We start from the raw sequence: 18960 nt of genomic DNA, 5'->3' as shown, positions 1-18960 counted from the left end.
GCCTGTCTTCCTGTTTGTATTTTCTAGACTTGCCAAGGAGCCAGAGCGGCATCACTCTCTCGATAGGGAAATCATTGCTGTCTGCATCGGGGAAGGGGGTGTCCCAACCTGTGCTACAATCAAGAAAGGTAGGAGCTTAACGTGGGGCCATGCAATGTATTACTCACTGCCACCATCAAGATTTGGGATATGTCTAAATAAAAGGGGCCAGTGTCGATTCAGTGACAGGTTTGACAGTGAAGGGCACCTCCTTTTATTTTGTGCCTGCTCGATGAAAGAGGAGTGAGGAAGTTGTTGCAGCTTTGTACAGCTCTGGTTAGGTTACATCTGGATTAATTGTATTCAGTTCTGGTCTCCCCATTATGGGAAGGATGTTGAGGCTTTGCTGAGGTTGCTTTTGAAACTCAGCAGGATGCTGCCTGGATCAGAGGGCATATTCTATAAGGAGAGGCTGGACAAACGTGGGTTGTTTTCCCTGAATCAGGCGAGGCTGAGGGGAGACCTGACGGAAGTTCATAAAATAATGAGAGGCGAAGGCAAACAACTGGAATCTTGCCAGGGTCTAAATGTCAGATACTAGAGCGGACAAGATGTGTGGGGCAAGTTTATTGGTGGGTGCCTGGAATGTGCTGCCATGTGTGGTGGTGGAGTCAGATGTGACAGAGGTCGAATAATCTCTTCTCCATAAGACCATAAGACAAAGGAGCAGAAGTAGACCATTCGGCCCATCGAGTCTGCTCCGCCATTTTATCATGAGCTGATCCATTTTCTCCTATTTAGTCCCACTCCCCTGCCTTCTCACCATACCCTTTGATGCCCTGGCTACTCAGATACCTATCAATCTCTGCCTTAAATACACCCAATGACTTGGCCTCCACTGCTGCCCGTGGCAACAAATTCCATAGATTCACCACCCTCTGACTAAAAAAATTTCTTTGCATTTCTGTTCTGAAAGGGCGCCCTTCAATCCTTAAGTCATGCCCTCTCGTACTAGACTCTCCCATCATGGGAAACAACTTTGCCACATCCACTCTGTCCATGCCTTTTAACATTTGAAATGTTTCTATGAGGTCTCCCCTCATTCTTCTAAACTCCAAGGAATACAGTCCAAGAGCGGACAAACGTTCCTCATATGTTAACCCTCTCATTCCCGGAATCATTCTAGTGAATCTTCTCTGTACCCTCTCCAACTTCAGCACATCCTTTCTTAAATAAGGAGACCAAAACTGCCCACAGTACTCCAAGTGAAGTTTCACCAGCGCCTTATAGAGCCTCAACATCACATCCCTGCTCCTATACTCTATTCCTGTAGAAATGAATGCCAACATTGCATTCGCCTTCTTCACTACTGACTCAGCCTGGAGGTTAACTTTAAGGGTATCCTGTACGAGGACTCCCAAGTCCCGTTGCATCTCAGAACTTTGAATTCTTTCCCCATTTAAATAATAGTCTGCTCGTTTATTTTTTCTGCCAAAGTGCATAACCATACACTTTCCAACATTGTATTTCATTTGCCACTTCTCTGCCCATTCTTCCAATCTATCCAAGTTTCTCTGCAGACTCTCCGTTTCCTCAGCACTACCGGCCCCTCCACCTATCTTCTTATCGTCAGCAAACTTAGCCACAAAGCCATCTATTCCATATTCTAAATCGTTGATGTACAATGTAAAAAGAAGCGGCCCCAACACTGATCCCTGCGGAACACCACTGGTAACCGGCAGCCAACCAAAATAGGATTCCTTTATTCCCACTCTCTGTTTCCTGCCAATCAGCCAACGCTCTATCCACGTATGTAACTTTCCCGTAATTCCATGGGCTCTTATCTTGTTAAGTAGCCTCATGTGTGGCACCTTGTCAAAGGCCTTCTGAAAATCCAAATATACAACATCCACTGCATCTCCCTTGTCTAGCCTAGTGGTAATTTCCTCAAAAAATTGTAATAGGTTTGTCAGGCAGGATTTTCCTTTAAGGAATCCATGCTGAGTTCTGCCTATCTTGTCATATGCCTCCAGGTACTCTGTAACCTCATCCTTGACAATCGACTCCAACAACTTCCCAACCACGGATGTCAAGCTAACAGGTCTATAATTTCCTTTTTGCTTCCTTGCCTCCTTCTTAAATAGCGGAGTGACATTTGCAATCTTCCAGTCCTCCGGAACCATGCCAGAATCTATCGACTTTTGAAAGATCATCGCTAATGCCTCCGCAATCTCCACAGCTACTTCCTTCAGAACACGAGGGTGCATTCCATCTGGTCCAGGAGATTTATCTACCTTTAGCCTATTCAGCTTCCTGAGACTTTCTCTGTCGTAATTGTGACTGCGCACACTTCTCTTCCCTGCCACCCTTGAGTGTCCGGTATACTGCTGTCTTCCTCAGTGAAGACTGATGCAAAATACTTGTTCAGTTCCTCTGCCATCTCCTCATTTCCCATTACAATTTCTCCAGCATCATTTTCTATTGGTCCTATATCTACTCTCACCTGTCTTTTACTCTTTATATACTTGAAAAAGCTTTTAGTATCCTCTTCGATATTATTTGCTAGCTTCCTTTCATAGTTAATCTTTTCTCTCTTAATGACCTTCTTGGTTTCCTTTTGTAAGGTTTTAAAAACTTCCCAATCCTCTCTCTTCCCACTAATTTTTGCTTCCTTGTATGCCCTCTCTTTTGCTTTAACTTTGGCTTTGACTTCTCTTGTCAACCACGGTTGCATCCTTTTTCCACTCGAAAATTTCTTCTTTTTTGGAATATACCTGTCTTGCACATTCCTCATTTCTTGCATAAACTCCAGCCACTGCTGCTCTGCCGTCTTTCCCGCCAGTGTCCCTTTCCAGTCAGCTTTGGCCAGTTCCTCTCTCATGCCACTGTAATTTCCTTTACTGCACTGAAATACCGACACATCAGATTTCGGCTTCTCTTTTTCTAATTTCACAGTGAACTCAATCATGTTATGATCACTGCCTCCTAAGGGTTCCTTCACCTCAATCTCTCTAATCACCTCCAGTTCATTACACAATACTCAATCCAGTACAGCCGATCCCCTAGTGGGCTCAACAACAAGCTGTTCTAAAAAGCCATCTCGCAGACATTCTACAAATTCTCTCTCTTGAGATCCAGGCTATCATCCAGGTACAGTTGTTGATTTTAACTGATGTTTCGATGACGAGCTCTGCCATTTTCATCAGGAATATGATAGAGGTGCTTAAGAGGCTCATGGATCGGTACGTGACTATTCCGAGAATGGAAAGATATGGACATTGTGGCGGCAGAAGTGAGTAGTTTCATTAGGGATGTATCTTAATTAGTTTGGCACACAACCAAAGGTCCTGTGTCTGTGTTGCACTGTTCTGTTAAACAGCCAATTGATATCTTTACTCCACAGAATATTTTCCCATCTATTTGATTGGGATCTTGTTATGTGTTGAATGGTGTCCATAGTGTGCTGATGTAACCTGGGACACTAGCTCGGGGAGTGGAAGCCGAGCAGCAGGACAGGTTTACCTGTGGATCCATTCACGTGGAGTAAACGTCTTTGTTGTCCTTGTCTTCCCGCAGAGCAAGAGGAGTTGTACAGTCTGCCTTCGCCAGCGGCGTCTGCCTTCTCTGGGACCACGGTGACCCTGTCACATCCGAGCAGGTGCGGGGGCTGCTTTAACCAGCTGGTCACGGGGCTCAGTAAATGCTAATGGGTGCCCAGGATGAACATGTAATTGTCCAAAAAATAAATGGTGAGAGGTGGTACGTATTGGGCAGAACAAGGAAAGGCAAAGCATGGACACGAGAGCAGCACACACAAAAGGCTGGAGGAACTCACCAGGTCAGGCAGAGTCTATGGAAATGAGTAAACAGTTGACATTTCAGTATGATGAAGGGTCTCGGCCCAAAACGTCGACTGTTTACTCATTTCCATAGATTCTGTCTGACCTGCTGAGTTTCTCCAGCATTTTGTGTGTGTTGTTTGGATATTCAGTATCTTCTGATTTTCTCGTTTATAATCACAAGAGATCCTACTGGAAATCGAGCAACACATACAAAATGCTGGAGAAACTTCAGCAGGCCGGGCATCATCTATGCAGGGGAATTGGCAGTTGTTGTTATGTGCTGAGACCTTTCATCAGAGCTGGGAAGGAAGGGGACAGAAGCCAGATTTAGAGGAAGGGTGGAAGCGGAGGAATACGAGCTGGCATGTCTCGGGGAAGGTGGGCAAAGTCTAGGCGAGCAGTAGTGATAGGAGATCCTGGAGTAAGGGGTACAGATTGGTGTTTCTGTGGCCACAAGCAAGACTCCGGGATGGTGTGCTGCTTCGTTGGTGCCAGAGCCAAGGATGTCTTAGTAGGCACAGGTTATTTTGAAGGGGGTCGGTAAGCAGCTGGAGGTTATGGTCCAGTGACACAAGATGGGAAGGGGGACAAAGTCCTACAAAGACAGTGTAGGTGGAAAGTTTGAAAAGCAGGACCAGTAGGGTTGTAATCTCAGTATGGCTCCTTGTGCTAGCGAGGCAAGAAATGGGAAGGTGATACAGTTAAATGCAGAGCATAGGGGACTCCTTTAGATACCTGAATAATTGGGATATTTACCAAGGCAGTGGGATTGGTACAAGAAGGACGGGTTGTAGCTAAACTGTGATATCCTCACCGGGAGTTTTGCTAATACTATTCAGAAGAGTTCAACGTAACCTGATAGGGGTGTTGGATCTAGAGTAGCAGGTCAGCAAGTAGATGGGTTGACAAGAAGGTAGAGTTTAAGTCTGTAACGAAGGACGGGTAGGATCACATTAATATACAAGATGGGACTGATGGGCTGAGGTACATTTATTTCAGTGCAAGAAGTATTACAGTAAGGCAAGTGAACTTTGAGCCTGGATGAATACATGTGTAGTAGCCATTACAATGATGGTTGAGGGAAGGGCAGGACTGACAGCTCAACTTTCCAGGGTGCAGATGTTTCAGACGTGATAGAAGTTGGAGGGGGGGGGGGTTTACGTTACAGATCAGGGAAAGTGGCAGAGCTGCTCTCAGTAACGACATACTGGAGAGCTCATCCACTGAGGGAAATGGGTGGCGATCAGGAATAAGAAGGATGTAAGCCCTCTGCAGTTGTACCATGGGCCTCTCAACAGGCAGCACGGGATGGAGTAACAGATGTAGGCAGGTTATGGAAGGATGCAAAAGCAATAGGGTAGTTGCCTTGAGCTTGACTTCCAAGTTCAGTATTGACTTGGAACTGCCTTAGTACTTGACATTTGAGGCAGAATTTATTAGGTGCATTCAGGAAAGTTTCTTGATTCAGTATGTAGATAGTCCAACCAGGGAAAGTGTCACACTAACATGAGGAAATCTGCAGATGCTGGAAATTTAAGCAACACATACTAAAAATGCTGGTGAACGCAGCAAGCCAGGCAGCATCTATAGGAAGAGGTACAGTCGACGTTTCGGGCCGAGACCCTTCGTCAGGACTAACTGAAAGAAGAGATAGTAAGAGATTTGAAAGTGGGAGAGGGAGGGGGAGTCTCGGCCCAAAACGTCAACTGTACCTCTTCCTATAGATGCTGCCTGGCTTGCTGCGTTTACCAGCATTTTTAGTGTGTGTTGCTTAAAGTGTCACACTAGACCTTTTTTCAGAAAATGAATCTGGTTAGGTGATTGGAGTTTCAGAAGGGAAAATATTTTAAGAACAGTGATCATATCTCCACAAGTTTTCAGACAGTGAAGTTGTCTGACTGATAGGACTGGACCTCCTGGCAAAGTGCTAAATTGGGACAGGGCTAATCACAACAGTGTTGGGCAGGAGCTGGGGAGAGGAGGTTGGGAGCAGGTTAGTATTGGGTAAGTCCACGTCTGACATGGGAGTTGTTTAAAGACCAGCTCGTTAGAAGTACAATGCCTTTAAAAAGTATTCACCCACCTTGGAAGTTTTCATGTTTTATTGTTTTACAACATTGAAACACAGTGGATTTAATTTGGCTCTTTTGACAGTGATCAACAGAAAAGACTTGTGTCAAAGTGAAAACAAATTTCTACAAATTTATTCCAATTATTAAACACAAAATAATTGATTGCATATTCACTCACCTCATTCAAGTCAGTATTTAGTAGATGTGCCTTTGGCAACAATTACAGACTTAAGTCTGTGTGAATAGGTCTCTATTCGTCTTGCACATCTGGACACTGCATGTAATTCTCATCCTTCTTTATAAAACTGATCAGACTCTGTCAGATTGCATGGGGTTGTTAGTGAACAGCTGTTTTCAAGTCCAACCACAGATTCTTAGTTGGATTGAGGTGTGGCTTAGCCACTCCAGGACACTAACTTAGTTGTTTTGAAGCCATACCTGAGAAACTTCGGCTTCATGCTTGGGTTCAGTATCTTGCTTGAAAACAAATCTTCTCCCAAGTGGCAGTTGTCTTGTAGACTGCATCACGTTTTCTTCCAGGATCTCCCTGTATTTTGCTGCATTCATTTTACCCTCTACCTTCACAAGCCTTCCAGGGCCTGCTGCAGTGAAGCATCCCCACAGCAGAGTGCAGCACCACCATGCTTCACAGTAGGGAAGGTGTGTTTTTGAGTATGTGCTGTGTTGGGCTTACACCAAACAATGGCATTTAGTCTGATGGTCAAAAAGCTCAATTTTGGTTTCATCAGGACATAGAACCATCTTCCAACTGACTTCAGAGTCTCCCACGTGCCTTCTGGCAAACCCTAGCTGAGATTTCATGTTTTTTTTTCCAACAATGGCTTTCTCTTTGCCAATCTCCCATAAAGCTGAAACTGATGAAGCATCTGGGCAACAGTTGTATGTGCAGTCTTTCCCATCTCAGCCACTGAAGCTTGTAATTCCTCCAGAGTTGTCATAGGTTTGTTGGTGGCCTTCCTCACTAGTCCCCTTCTTTCATGGTCGCTCAGTTGTTTGAGGACAGCCTGCTCTAACCAGATTTACAGCTGTGCCATATTCTTTAAATTTATTGATGATTAACTTAACTGTACTCCAAGGGATATTCAGTGACTTGGAGATTTTCTTTTATCTATCTCCTGACTTGTGCTTTTCAATAACCTTTTCGCAGAGTTGCTTTGAGTGTTCTTTTGCTTTTGTGGTGTAGTCTTTGCCAGGATACTGACTCACCAGCAGCTGGACCTTCCAGATACAGGTGTATTTTTACTACACTCAATTGAAACACCTTGACTGCACATAGATCTCCAAAAACAGATCTCTATTTAACTAATTATGTGACTTCTAAAACCAATTTGCTGCACCAGTGCTGACTTGGTGTGTCATGTAAAAGGGGCTGAATATTTGTGCAATCAACTATTTTGTGTTTTATATTTGTAATTAATTTAGATCATTTTGTAGAGATTGCTTTTTACTTTGACAGAAAAGTCTTTTTCTGTTGATCAGTGTCAAAAAAGCCAAATTAAATTCACTGTGATTCAATGTTGCTAAACAATAGAACATGAAAACTGCCAAGGCGGGTGAATACTTTTTATAGGCACTTGTATGCTCCTGTGAGGAGGACAGTCAAGGATGGCAAGGTTTGGGGAGCTTGGATGATGAGAGATATTGCAAATGTATTCAAGGAAGTACATGTAAACTGTAGGAAGTTGAAATTGGATGGGGTCCTTGAGAAATGTGAAGGAAGTAGAAAGGAACTTAAATGGACAATTAGGAGCATTCAAAGGAGCCATGTTAGATAGAACTCCAAGGTATTTTAGACCCAAGACATTCTGCAGATGTTCTAAATATTGAGCAACACACACAGAATGATGGAGGAACTCAACGGGTCAGGTAATGTCTATGGCAGCAATCATCAGTTGATGTTTTGAGCTGAGACCCGACATCAGGACTGGAAAGGAAGGGGGCAGAAGACAGAATAAGGAGTTGGGGAGAGTGCAAGCTGACAGGTGAGTGGTTGGGGGAGGGGATAATGTGAGAATCAGTGGGTGTGGTAGAAGTAAAGGGCTGCAGAAGGAGGAATCTGATTAGAGAGGACAATGGCCCATGGAGTGAAAAAAGAGGAGGTGGGGGACCAGAAGGAGGTGATGAGCAGGTTATGAGAATAGGGAAGAAGAGAAGGGGTGAGAGGGCCTCCAGAATGGGGTACATCAAGAAAGCAGAGGTGGAAGGAAGGGGAAACAGACAGGAATGGATGCTGGAAGTTAGAGAAAGCATTTAGACGTATATTAAAAACAAGAGGGCAATCACAGAGAGGGTAACTAGTGATAGGTGGTCACCCACTAGTTTCTAATGTATGTCTAGGGCAGCTACCTCTCAAAGACAAAGGAGGGAATGTAAGTTTGGAATTAGATGAAACAGTTGGGGTGCTAAAGAAGTACTTCACTCCAGTATTCACCAAGGGGTAGGGCATGGAGGACAGTGAAGCCAAGAGGGGTATGCTGATATTCCAAGGCATGTTCATAACACGAATGTGGTGTTGCTGGGTCTGGTGAAGATAAATCACTGGGGCCTGGTGGGATATACCCCAGGCAATTAGGAGGCGAGAGAGGAAATTATTTGGGCCTTGACAGAGATCATTATATCTGTTTTAGCTACAGGGGAGATGCCGGAGAACTGTAGATTAGCAATTGTTCTTTGGCTTATGTTGGACAATAGATACATATCAGGGAGTTATTACCCCGGTGAATTATACCTCAGTGGTAGGGAAAATATTGGAGAAGATCCTTGTTATGCTGCTGGTCATCAACACTTCCACCATTGCTTCCTTAATTACATTGTGCACCCTGTCTAAAGGTGTCCTCTCTGTGTCTTAGTGATGTCAGCCTTGAAGAGGAGTGCTTGGTCAACACAACAGTGGCATCAGAGAGTGAGACCGAGGGGACAGAGATGGTGACCAACCGAAGAAAGAGACCTGCCTTCCCAGATGAAGACTCCAAGGGCAGCAATGTGCGGTGGGATCGTCCCGGGCTGTTGGACATTGGAGCAGAGATTGATCGTTGGAACTTTGTGAAGGGTTACTTGAAGCTAAAGACCGACGAAGAGATGGCTGGGGTGTTACTGGACTTGTGAGAACCCACTCATCGTTCTGTCCTTCAGGTTCTAATTAGGAGGATGCTACCAGGACTCTGGCCTGAGTTATAGGAAGGGAGTGGGCAGGCTCGGACAATATTCCTCATGTCCGTGGTCTACTGGCTGGTTGAAGCTGGCTGTTTCCCCCACTCGTGCTTTGCGCAAGGTATGAAAGTCAGGCCAGTGCAGTGGGTAGAGCTGCTGCTTCACAGTGCCAGAGACCTGGGATTGATCCTGACTTTGGGTGCTGTCTTTGTGGAGTTCGTATGATCCCCTTGTGACCATGTGGGCTCTCCCGCAATGCTGTAAAGTACAGCAGGGAATCAGACCCTTTGTCCCAACTCATCTGTACTGACCAAGTTGCCTGACTAACTTTGTCCATTTCCCTGTGTTTAGCCCATATCCCTCTAAACCTTTCCTATCCATGTATCTGTCCAAATGTCTTTTAGACGTTGTAATTGTACTGACCTCTTACACTTCCTTTGGTACCTCGTTCCATATATCCACTATCCTTTGTGAATACATTCCTCTTGGATCCTTTTGATATCTTTTCCCTCTCACCCTAAACCCATCCCCTCTATTTGAGGGACTAATTACCTGGGAAAAAGACTGACAATCCACCTTATCTGTCCCCCTCATGATTTTACATATACGGGTCTCTCTTCAACCTCCTACGTTCCAAGGGAAAATATCCCAGCAAGTCCAGTCCATCCTTATAACACAATACCACCCCCCCCGCCCCCCAGTGCTGATAACATCCTTGTAAATACATTTTCTGTCCAATTTAATGACATTCTTTCTTTAAAACTACTACTACATCGACTCAGGCCTGGGGGGGGGGCCGGCGTCGGGCACGATGGTGGACTCTCCACTTCTCCCTCTCCCTCATCAGTGTGTTCAGTTCATCTACATTAGCCGCGCCGCTGTCTTCTAGGAGCGTGTTGACCATAGTCTTGGGAGGGCGCCCAGGGTTCATCCTCCCATGCTTGGGCTCCCATATGATGACTAGGCTGGCAGGTAGCTCGGGATGGCGTAGACAGTGCCCCGCTAGTTGCAGTCTTCTCACCTCGATTTTAGTGGTGAATGCAGTACGTTAAATGTGGCGTTACCAATGTCATGTACAGCTCTGGTTTCTTCCCACATTCCTGAGATGTACAATTGTTTGATTAATTGGCTGTTATAAATTGCCCCCCAGTGTGTGGGTGTGGGGAGATTAAAATGGGATTAGTGTAAATGAGTGTTTAATGTTCAGAGTGAAATTTGTCCTTTTCTGTGCTCTATGACACTCGTGAACATTTGGTGTTATCCTCTATTTCCAGATACATGAAGACACACGCAAGTCCACCCCATCCACTGACTTCATTTCCTGTGTTTGTGAAGAAAGTGTGAGAGGCTTCCCCCAGTAGTAAGGTCAGTTCCAACTCCTGGTTTTAATTAAGTCTTTTCCCGTTTATCCTGGAGTGAATTGTTATGCTGATCAGCCATACAGGAGTATGTTCCCTATCTGTTGACTGTTCTCCTCCACCCCCCCCCACCGCCCACTTCTGTCCTGAGAACCACCGGAAGGTTCTGTTGCCGGGGAGCTGCTTGATACAGTGTATACCGGTAATACAACAAGGAAGGGGCTATTCTAGACCTTACATTGGGATCATCAACCAGCCTTTTACACTGAGCTTGTACTGTTCTCCCCATATTCCAACAACTCCCCGCAGATTCTACCACTCTGCTGCCTGTACCATGTAGGTTACAGTGGCCAGTCAACCCACTGAGCCACACATCATTGGGATGTGGAGGTAACCGAGCACCCAGGGGAATTCAACGCGGACACAGCGAGAACATGCAAACCCTACACGCAGCAGCTTTGAGGCAGCAGCTCTGCCCATTGCACCACTTTGCTGCCTACACATCTTACGGCAAGCATTGTCTTGAGGTTATATCAACGCTCCCTGCAAGTGTTTTCCTTTGGAGACACCAAGAGTCTGCAAATGCTGGAATTTGGAGCAGCACAATCTGCCGGAGGAACTCAGTATCTGTGGGGTGGGGGAGGAGGAATTGTTGGCGATCCTGCAGCAGTTCCTCTACCACCCGGGGTGTTGGCCACAGTGTGTGCACTCAGGGAGCGGGTGGGTGTGGCTGTGAGGGGGATGTGTGTGTGCTGCTAAGGGTTAATCCAGCTGCGCTTCCTCTCAGGTCGAGCAGAGCGGAGCAGCGCGGTGTTTGCAGCCACGAATGGTTAGCACGGCCGGCACCAGTGAGCCAGGAACTGCCTGCTTTTGCGGCCCAGGATCAGAGTTGGGAGCTAGCACATGGCACCCAGGCAGGTACTGCTTTGCAGAGCTTCACATTATACAGCACAGGCACGGGCTCTTAGCGTCTGACCTCGTCCATGCCAGCCACACCTACACTGATTCCATTTGCTTCAATTAAGCCTGTTCAGAGGTTCCTAATCTTTTTTATGCCATGGACCCCTACCATTAACCGAGGGATCTGTGGACCCCAAGTTGGGTACCCCTGCTCTAGAATCACAGAGTGATGCAACACAGAAATAGGCACCCTGGCCCAATTTGTCCATGCTGAACAAAATGTCCACCAAGCTAGTCCCATTTACTTATGTTTGGTCCATGTTCCAATAGACATTTCTTATCCATGTACCTGCCTGAATGTCTTTTAAACATTATCATTAAGACCATAAGACATAGGAGCAGAACTGGCCGTTCAGCCCATCTAGTCTGCTCTTCCATTTCATCTTGACTGATTCATTATCCCTCTCAACCCCATTCTCGTACCTTCTCCTAGTAACCTTTGATCTGCCTCAACTGCTTCCTCTGGAGTCTCATTCCACGTACCCATCTCTGCCTGAAGATGTCCTTAAATCCTTAAGCTTATGCCCTCTTGTTTCTGTTTCCCTTCCCTTGGCAGGGGATCTCTTTGCTCCTTTTCTATGCAAGTACGTACCCAGTGCCTTTCAAACATTATTTTGTATCTACCTCCACCACCTCCTCTGGCGGCTTGTTCCCATTCAGATTAGTTCATTGTCAGCTTCAGGGTGTAATGAAATCCCTTGTTCACGGAGTAAATGGCATACTTGGTAATAATAAATACAGTGACGAGCATAAAACAGCAGAAAGGTACAAAGACTGTAATTCATTGTAATGTCTGACACCTCTGATCTTGTATAAAGGCATCCGTTAGTCCTGCGAGACCATGGATCTGCACCTGGAAAGTCTTCACTCTCCTTGGTAAGGTTGTATGGAAGACCAGCAGCTGCCCATGCTGCAAGTCTCCCCTCTCCACCACTCCAATGTTGTCCAAGGGAAGGGCATTAGGACCCATACAGCTTGGCACCAGTGTCTTCGCAGAGCATTGTGTGATTAAGTGCCTTGCTCAAGGACACAACACGTTCCCTCAGCTGGGGCTCGAACTCATGACCTCAGGTCGCCAGTCCAATGCCTTAACCACTTGGCGATGTGCCCACACTCTGATCTTTTAAGTTTCACCTTAAACATGTCAGTCCTTTGTGTTCTGGACACTGCAACCTTTTGGGGGGGGGCAGGGGGGGGCGGGGGGGGAAGAAAAAGTATCTCATCTTTTCATCTCCTAATTTTGTAAAATTACTCCCTACACTCTAGAGATAATAAACCCGCCCTTATCAGATTTTAACTACAGCCCTCCATTGCAGGTAACATCCCAGTGAATCCTGCACACTCCCTACAGCTACCACATCTTTCCAGTGGTGTGGTGAGTGGAACTGTATCTGCTGCTCTGAGGTAGCTGGTGTGAGTGAGAGCCGTTCTGAATCCTCGTTCTGTTGCAGGTCCTGGATGAGGAAACCTGAGACCAGCGCATGTCCCTCACCACCTCCAGTGGCTCAGGATATCCCGAGCAGACGTGCTGCAGCAACTTTGATCGCGATGTGATGCCAGGCAGTTGGATTATTTATTTTTATATAGATATGTGAACATGTGTTCTGTATTTTTGTAGAAGATTCTAAAGTGAGGGAAACAATATGTTGGATTTTTATGAACCATTGGTTGTCTCTTTGGTTTCAGTAGTTCTGTTTGATACCAGAGAATGAATGCAGTATGCAACCTGAAGTTCTTGCTCTCCACTGACATCCTCTGAACAGAAGAAAATCCCCAAAGAATGAATGACAAAAAAATGTAAGAACCCCAAAGCCCCTGCCTCCCTCCTTTCCACAAGCAGCAGCAATCCTCCTCCTCCTCCCTCCACTTACTGTAGCGTAAAGCATCAGCATCCCTACCACCCACCATGCAAGCAACAGGAAACCCTCAAAGAAAGATCACGGTCTATAGTACTTCAAAAGCTAACTGTTCACTCCCAACATTTTTGACATCCCACGGGCACGCTGTCTCATTAACAAGGGAGAGACAGATATAGCTCCTTCCACAGCAGAGACAATAGTCACTGGTTCGATGTTAGACAGTCGGAAGCGTTGCTTTTTATTCCTCGTTCCTTGACCCGAGAATCGGTAACAAATGCTGTCTCACCATCGGATTGTGAAGTTTTATTCCATATTGGTTTATTATTGTCATGTCTTCTGAGATACAATGAGAAACTTTGTTTTGCACTTCAATCGTGCAGATCATTTTGTCTCATCAGTGCAGTAAGGTAGTACAAGGGAAAAGCAGTAACAGAATACAGTTACAGAGGAAATGTAGTGGAGGCAGAGAATACATGCAAGCCCATAGCAAGGTGGATTATGAGATAAACCATTCCTCTTCATCCACAACATCTCCATGCAAGACGTACAACAGTAAGAGAGCACTGTCCATGGTGATATATTTTCAAGCTGCCTGGTTGGGCGGGGGTGGGGGGGTGGTGGAAGAGAGAAAATGTTAGGGGTAGGAGGGCTCTTTAGTTATGCTGGCTGCTTTCCTGAGGTAGTAGGAAGTGTAGACAGAGTCTATGGAGGGGAGGCTAGTTTTCGTAATGGACTGAGCTGTGTCCACAACTCCCTACAATTTCTTGTGGTCTTGGGCAGAGTGGTTACCTTATCAAGCCATGATGCATCGTGATAGGATGCGGTCTTTGTTGCATCTATAAAAGTTGGTGAGGGTCAAAGGGGAACATGCTAAAACACTAAGATATTAAACATTAACAAATCCTTTCCCCTACAGATGCTGCTTGAACCACTGAGATCCTCCTGCAGATTGGTTGTTACTTCAGATTCAACATCCACAGTTTGCTTCTGTCTGTATATCCCTTAATAATCTTCTTATATCCTCTTCACTCCCTTTTCCGTCTGTCTTCATATCATCAGAAAACAACCACACCTTGTATGCCTTCATCCAAGTCACTTGCAAGACACTATGTCAGACAGTGTAACACCCAACTGTTACACCTTGTCAACCTGATAAAGACCCTTCAGTGCCTATTTTGTTTCTGGTAAATTTGATTATAGTTATACGTACCAAGGTACATTGGAAAAACTGTTCTGCATGCTACTCATACAGATTATTTCACTACAGGAGTGGACAAGAGTAGCAGTGTACACATTAAAGTGTTTTAGAGAAAGTGCAGGCAGATAGATGCAAGGCCATTATGAGATAAATGTTGAGGGCAAGAGTCCACCTTATTGTGCTGGGGGATCGTTCAATAGTCTTATCACAGTAGGATAAAAGCTGTTCCTGGCTTGGTGATAAAAACATGCTTTCAGGATTTTGTATTTTCCATCTGATGGGACAGGGGAACAGAGAATGCCTGGGATGGATGGGGTCTTTGATTATGTTGTCTGCTTTACCAAGGTAGTGAGGTGTAGACAGAGTCCATGGATGGGGGAGGCTGGTTTCTGTGATGGATTGAGCTGTGCCAACGCTCTGCATTTTTGTGGTCTCAGGCAGAACAGTGTCGTCAAGCAGTTTTCTACCCATGATGATATGATGCTTCCTACATCTTGAGCATTTAATTTCTATAATAATCTTTGAAGTAGCATCTTGTCATCTGTGAAAAGCTGTAAGTATATCCCTTTTATACACAGCACGTATCAAAGTACTCTGTTAAATTGGTGGACCATATTTTCCTTTTACAAAACATTTTGATGTTTTTATTAGGATCTACCCCTTAGTAAAAATGATCAGAGAGGCATAGAGAGAACCTGTATTTACCGAAAGTAAACTTTATTGTCTCAACTAAAAAGCATGTGGCTTTGCAAAGTAACTACATGTGTGCACACCCTCTAGGATTCCCTGACCCTCCATGAATGGTCAATGAAGAGAAAAGGTATTACCTGGAAAAGGTGTCTACATTGGTCAGGCATTATGGTTTCTGCCCCCAGCCTCGTGCCTTTGTTCCTTTCAACTCTGACTGGTTTAAACCAGTCAAACTAGGTGACCGAGACACTGTGTCTAACAAGATTACAGATTGCTTCTCTGGCAAGCCTGCTCTTTACATAATAAATGGCTGCTCATGAGAATAGTCCCAGGTTTATCAGGTCATCATCTGAAACTCCTTGTGTCTACATTCAATTTTTCCAATTAGATTATTCCAGAGCAGGAATCAATTCAGCGTTCACAAAATGGAGGTGGTGGGTGGGTGGGTGGGGTGGGGGGGGGAGGCTGAAGGGACAGACTCACAAAATGGCTGCCTCAATTGCCTTCAAGCACATGACAAGAACAAAGACTACTTCCACTGTCCTTGATTCATCCAAATTCACTGATTTGTAAACTGTAGTTATTTCTGGTCAACAATGTTGACTGTTTATATTCATTTTTATATCATTGCCGATTATTTAATTAATATTAGCTTTTAACATGTTCCTATGGTGGATGTTAAGCTAACTGCCTCCTTTGAATAACGGAGTTATGTTTGCTCTTTTCTAATTTAGTTGAATATTCCCCGAATCCATGACATTTCTGGAAGTTAAAACTTTGAAACAGTTAGTATAGCTGTGTTAAACCCATGGCCCAGTGGTTATGACACAGTATGCACAGCTACTGCAGTTTTATTCTACAGACTATTTATTATTCATTCAAAGGGTGTGAGCTTTGCAAGCTGAACCAGCGTTTAATTGCCCGTCCCCAATTGTCCATGAGGAGCTGGTGAGCTGCCTTTTACAACCACCACAGTCTGTGAGATGCAGGTATATGTTGAGAGAGTTGAACCATCTAGATTTGTTTCTTTGTGGCCTTTTTTGATGTCTGTTGCAACCAGATAACTTGTGGGGCAATTTCAGAGGGCAGATAAGAGTCCTGCTGCAGGGCTTTGACCCGAAACATCGATGATTCCTCCCCTCTACCAGTGCTGTCCCAGCTGCTGAATCCCTCTAGCAGATTCAGTTATATTGCCTTGTGTATGTAGCAAATGAGACCAGGTAAGAGTGATAGATATGTGACATTAGTGAACCAGCAACTTTACAACCATACAAATTTGGAATAATGGCTGTTTGACCCTTCAAACCTGCTTTGCTATTTATAAGATCATAAGAAAATGGAAGCTCCTCCCCACCATTCAATGTGATCGTAGCTGGTCTGTCATGAACCTCATCTCTTCTGTGCCAGTAGATTGGATCATGGGCAATCCCAATGTAACCCCTTTGAAACCTGCCCCTCCTCCGCTGCCTTGCTTATCAAGTCCCTATAAACTCTGCCAAAAGGATATTTAAGACTCACTGTCTCTGGCCTTTATGGAAGCTGGATCAAAGGACTTTGAACTCTGAGGTAAAAAGAGCAATTCTCCTCATTTCTGTCTTAGACAGCCCCTTATCTTGAAAGTAACCTTGAGTTCGAGACTCTCCCAAATGCGGAAATGCCTTCTCTATGTCACCCTGTCCAGACCCTCACTGTTTCAAATGAAATTGTCTCACTTTTTTAAACTCCAGAAAATATAAATGTATCTTACCCAACTTACGCATTTAGATTATTAAACATCTCTGAGGATAGGATAGTGGGTATTTTCTCTATCACCTCCACACAACACCTATATGATTGTCTCACGTTAGGCCTAGCTGAGGCAAGTGTATTTCTGACAGGATATGTGGTTCCAAGGTTGTCAAGCTGAGGAGTGGTAGTGGGGACAAGCTCCCACTACTTAAAAGTGCCCCTCACGGCATGTGCCTCAAATAGCCTCTGATAACAAAGTCCGGTGGAACTGTTTCTGCTGACAGGAGAAGGGGCGAAGGCGGGTCCTGGCGCCTTAAAACCAGTGCTTCGGGTAGATGGAGCTCGTCAGCCTGGGAAGGCAGTCCATCTAAGACAGGGAAAACTCTGATTTCAAACCTCTGCTGCCTTGCGGCCATACCCACTCATGGGAAAGACTTTGAAAGTAAACCCTGAGGAGAAATCCGGAGCTGGAGTCCCTAAGGCAGTTCAACGTTGCCTTCAACCTCGTTCTGGCAACTCCTGCAACGACACTGGTGCCAAGCTGTATCGGCCCTTGCCCTTCCCTTGGACAACATCGGTGTGGTGGAGAGGGGAGACTTGCTGCATGGGCAACTGCCGGTCTTCCATACAACCTTGCCCAGGCCTGCGCCCTGGAGAGGACACTCCAAAGACTTTCCAGGCGCAGATTCATGGTCTCGCGAGACTAATAGATGCCACCATGTGTTTGTACTCTGGAGCAAGTCTGTTATCTATTCCGGAGGCACAAGAGACTGCAGATACTGGAATGTGGAGCAATGCATGAGATGGTGGAGATGCAGCATCTGTAGGGGCAAATGAACATTGGTGAGTCCATTTGAGACCCTTCATCTGGACTGAGAGTGTGGGGGGAGCAGATGGTCAGTAGTAAAAGGTGGAGTGAAGGGGTAGAGCAGGCGATAGGTGGATTCAGGTGAAGTGGAGTGATAGGCAGATAGAGGAGGGAAAGAATGGGAATAGTGACAGAAGATGGAGGGGAGAAGGGACACAGTTGGGAGATGGGCAGGTGGAGGCAGACAAAGACAGAAAAAAGCAGTAAAATGAGATGTTGAGCAAGAGAGGACAATCAAGTTAAAAGGGCAGTAGGAAGGTTTGAAATGGCTGCAGGTGGGAGAAAAGCAGGGGCACAAAGAGCTAACAGTGCTGAACTCTCAGGGAGGTGAGGATGGGAAATGAAAGCAGAGGGAAGGAGAGAGCCTGTGGTTGAACTGCACAGTGAATAGATGGAATCAGTAGGGGAGGGGCGTAAGTGAGTGATGGTGGGGGAAGAGGTTCTTGGTTTGAGGGAATAGGACCAAAAATGAGGGGATTGGATGGGGATGGGAGGTACAGATCACACAGGGCAGTTTTAAAGCCAACATTGAAGCTGATAATTTTCCCATTGAGTCAAACATTGGTAGGTCTTCATTTGAACTTCTGGAAAGTAAACCTTTCAATCTGATCGGTGAATCACCACTGAGAAGGCAGCCACCTTCACCTCCTTCCTCTGCTGGCTGTTCAATGATCTTTTCAAAAAAAGCTTGCTAACCTACGCTTTCCTTGTAGCCCCATGATCCAGTCCATACCCAGTTCCCTCTAGTGTTTCACAACTAGTAAAGCTGCTCCCTCCTGTGACTCGGGTTCAATCCCAACAGAGTTTCCAAATTCTGTGACGATGTGAGTTTCCCCAGGTGCTCCTGTTACTCCCACATTCCAGAAATGTGTGGGATTGTAGGTTAATTGGCCCTTAGTGAGTGGAAGAATTGATGGGAATGTGGGGACCCTTAGTTATCATTTTTGCAGAGAACTGGCACCTGTTGCCTGTAACTTTATTTCTCTGCCCTGTTCTGATCTCTCTGTGACCTACAATGAGGCTTAATGCGAGCTTGAGGAACAACACCTCACCTTGCAGCCTTCAAGACTGGATTTCAAATTCCTCAACTTTAAGTAAGTTATGGTTTCATTCTCTCTATCAGAATTGCCTGTTTCAGTATCTGCTCATTTTCAGTTTTTCTTTCTCTGTTTTTACAGCTTACCCTCTGAGCATGCACTGTGGCCAACATACCACTCTAAGACGCTTCATGTGAC

The 18960-nt window shown here is 45.4% G+C and overlaps 1 protein-coding gene across 1 annotated transcript in view; it reads left to right on the top strand.

Moving 5' to 3' along the window:
- Positions 1–12546, top strand: part of LOC134346714 (uncharacterized) — a 40428-nt gene extending 27882 nt beyond the window's left edge. Inside the window, exons 8-12 of the mRNA XM_063048272.1 lie at positions 28–128; positions 3556–3637; positions 8764–9015; positions 10339–10429; positions 11210–12546. Coding sequence (XP_062904342.1) covers positions 28–128; positions 3556–3637; positions 8764–9015; positions 10339–10408 — 505 coding nt within the window. The 3' untranslated portion in view covers positions 10409–10429; positions 11210–12546. The remainder of the gene's footprint in view (positions 1–27; positions 129–3555; positions 3638–8763; positions 9016–10338; positions 10430–11209) is intronic.
- The last annotated feature ends 6414 nt before the right edge of the window (positions 12547–18960 follow it).

The sequence above is a fragment of the Mobula hypostoma genome, chromosome 5 (genome assembly GCF_963921235.1).
Source record: "Mobula hypostoma chromosome 5, sMobHyp1.1, whole genome shotgun sequence".
In the NCBI taxonomy this organism is placed as follows: domain Eukaryota; kingdom Metazoa; phylum Chordata; class Chondrichthyes; order Myliobatiformes; family Myliobatidae; genus Mobula; species Mobula hypostoma.
This window is presented reverse-complemented; position numbering and strand designations above follow the sequence as displayed.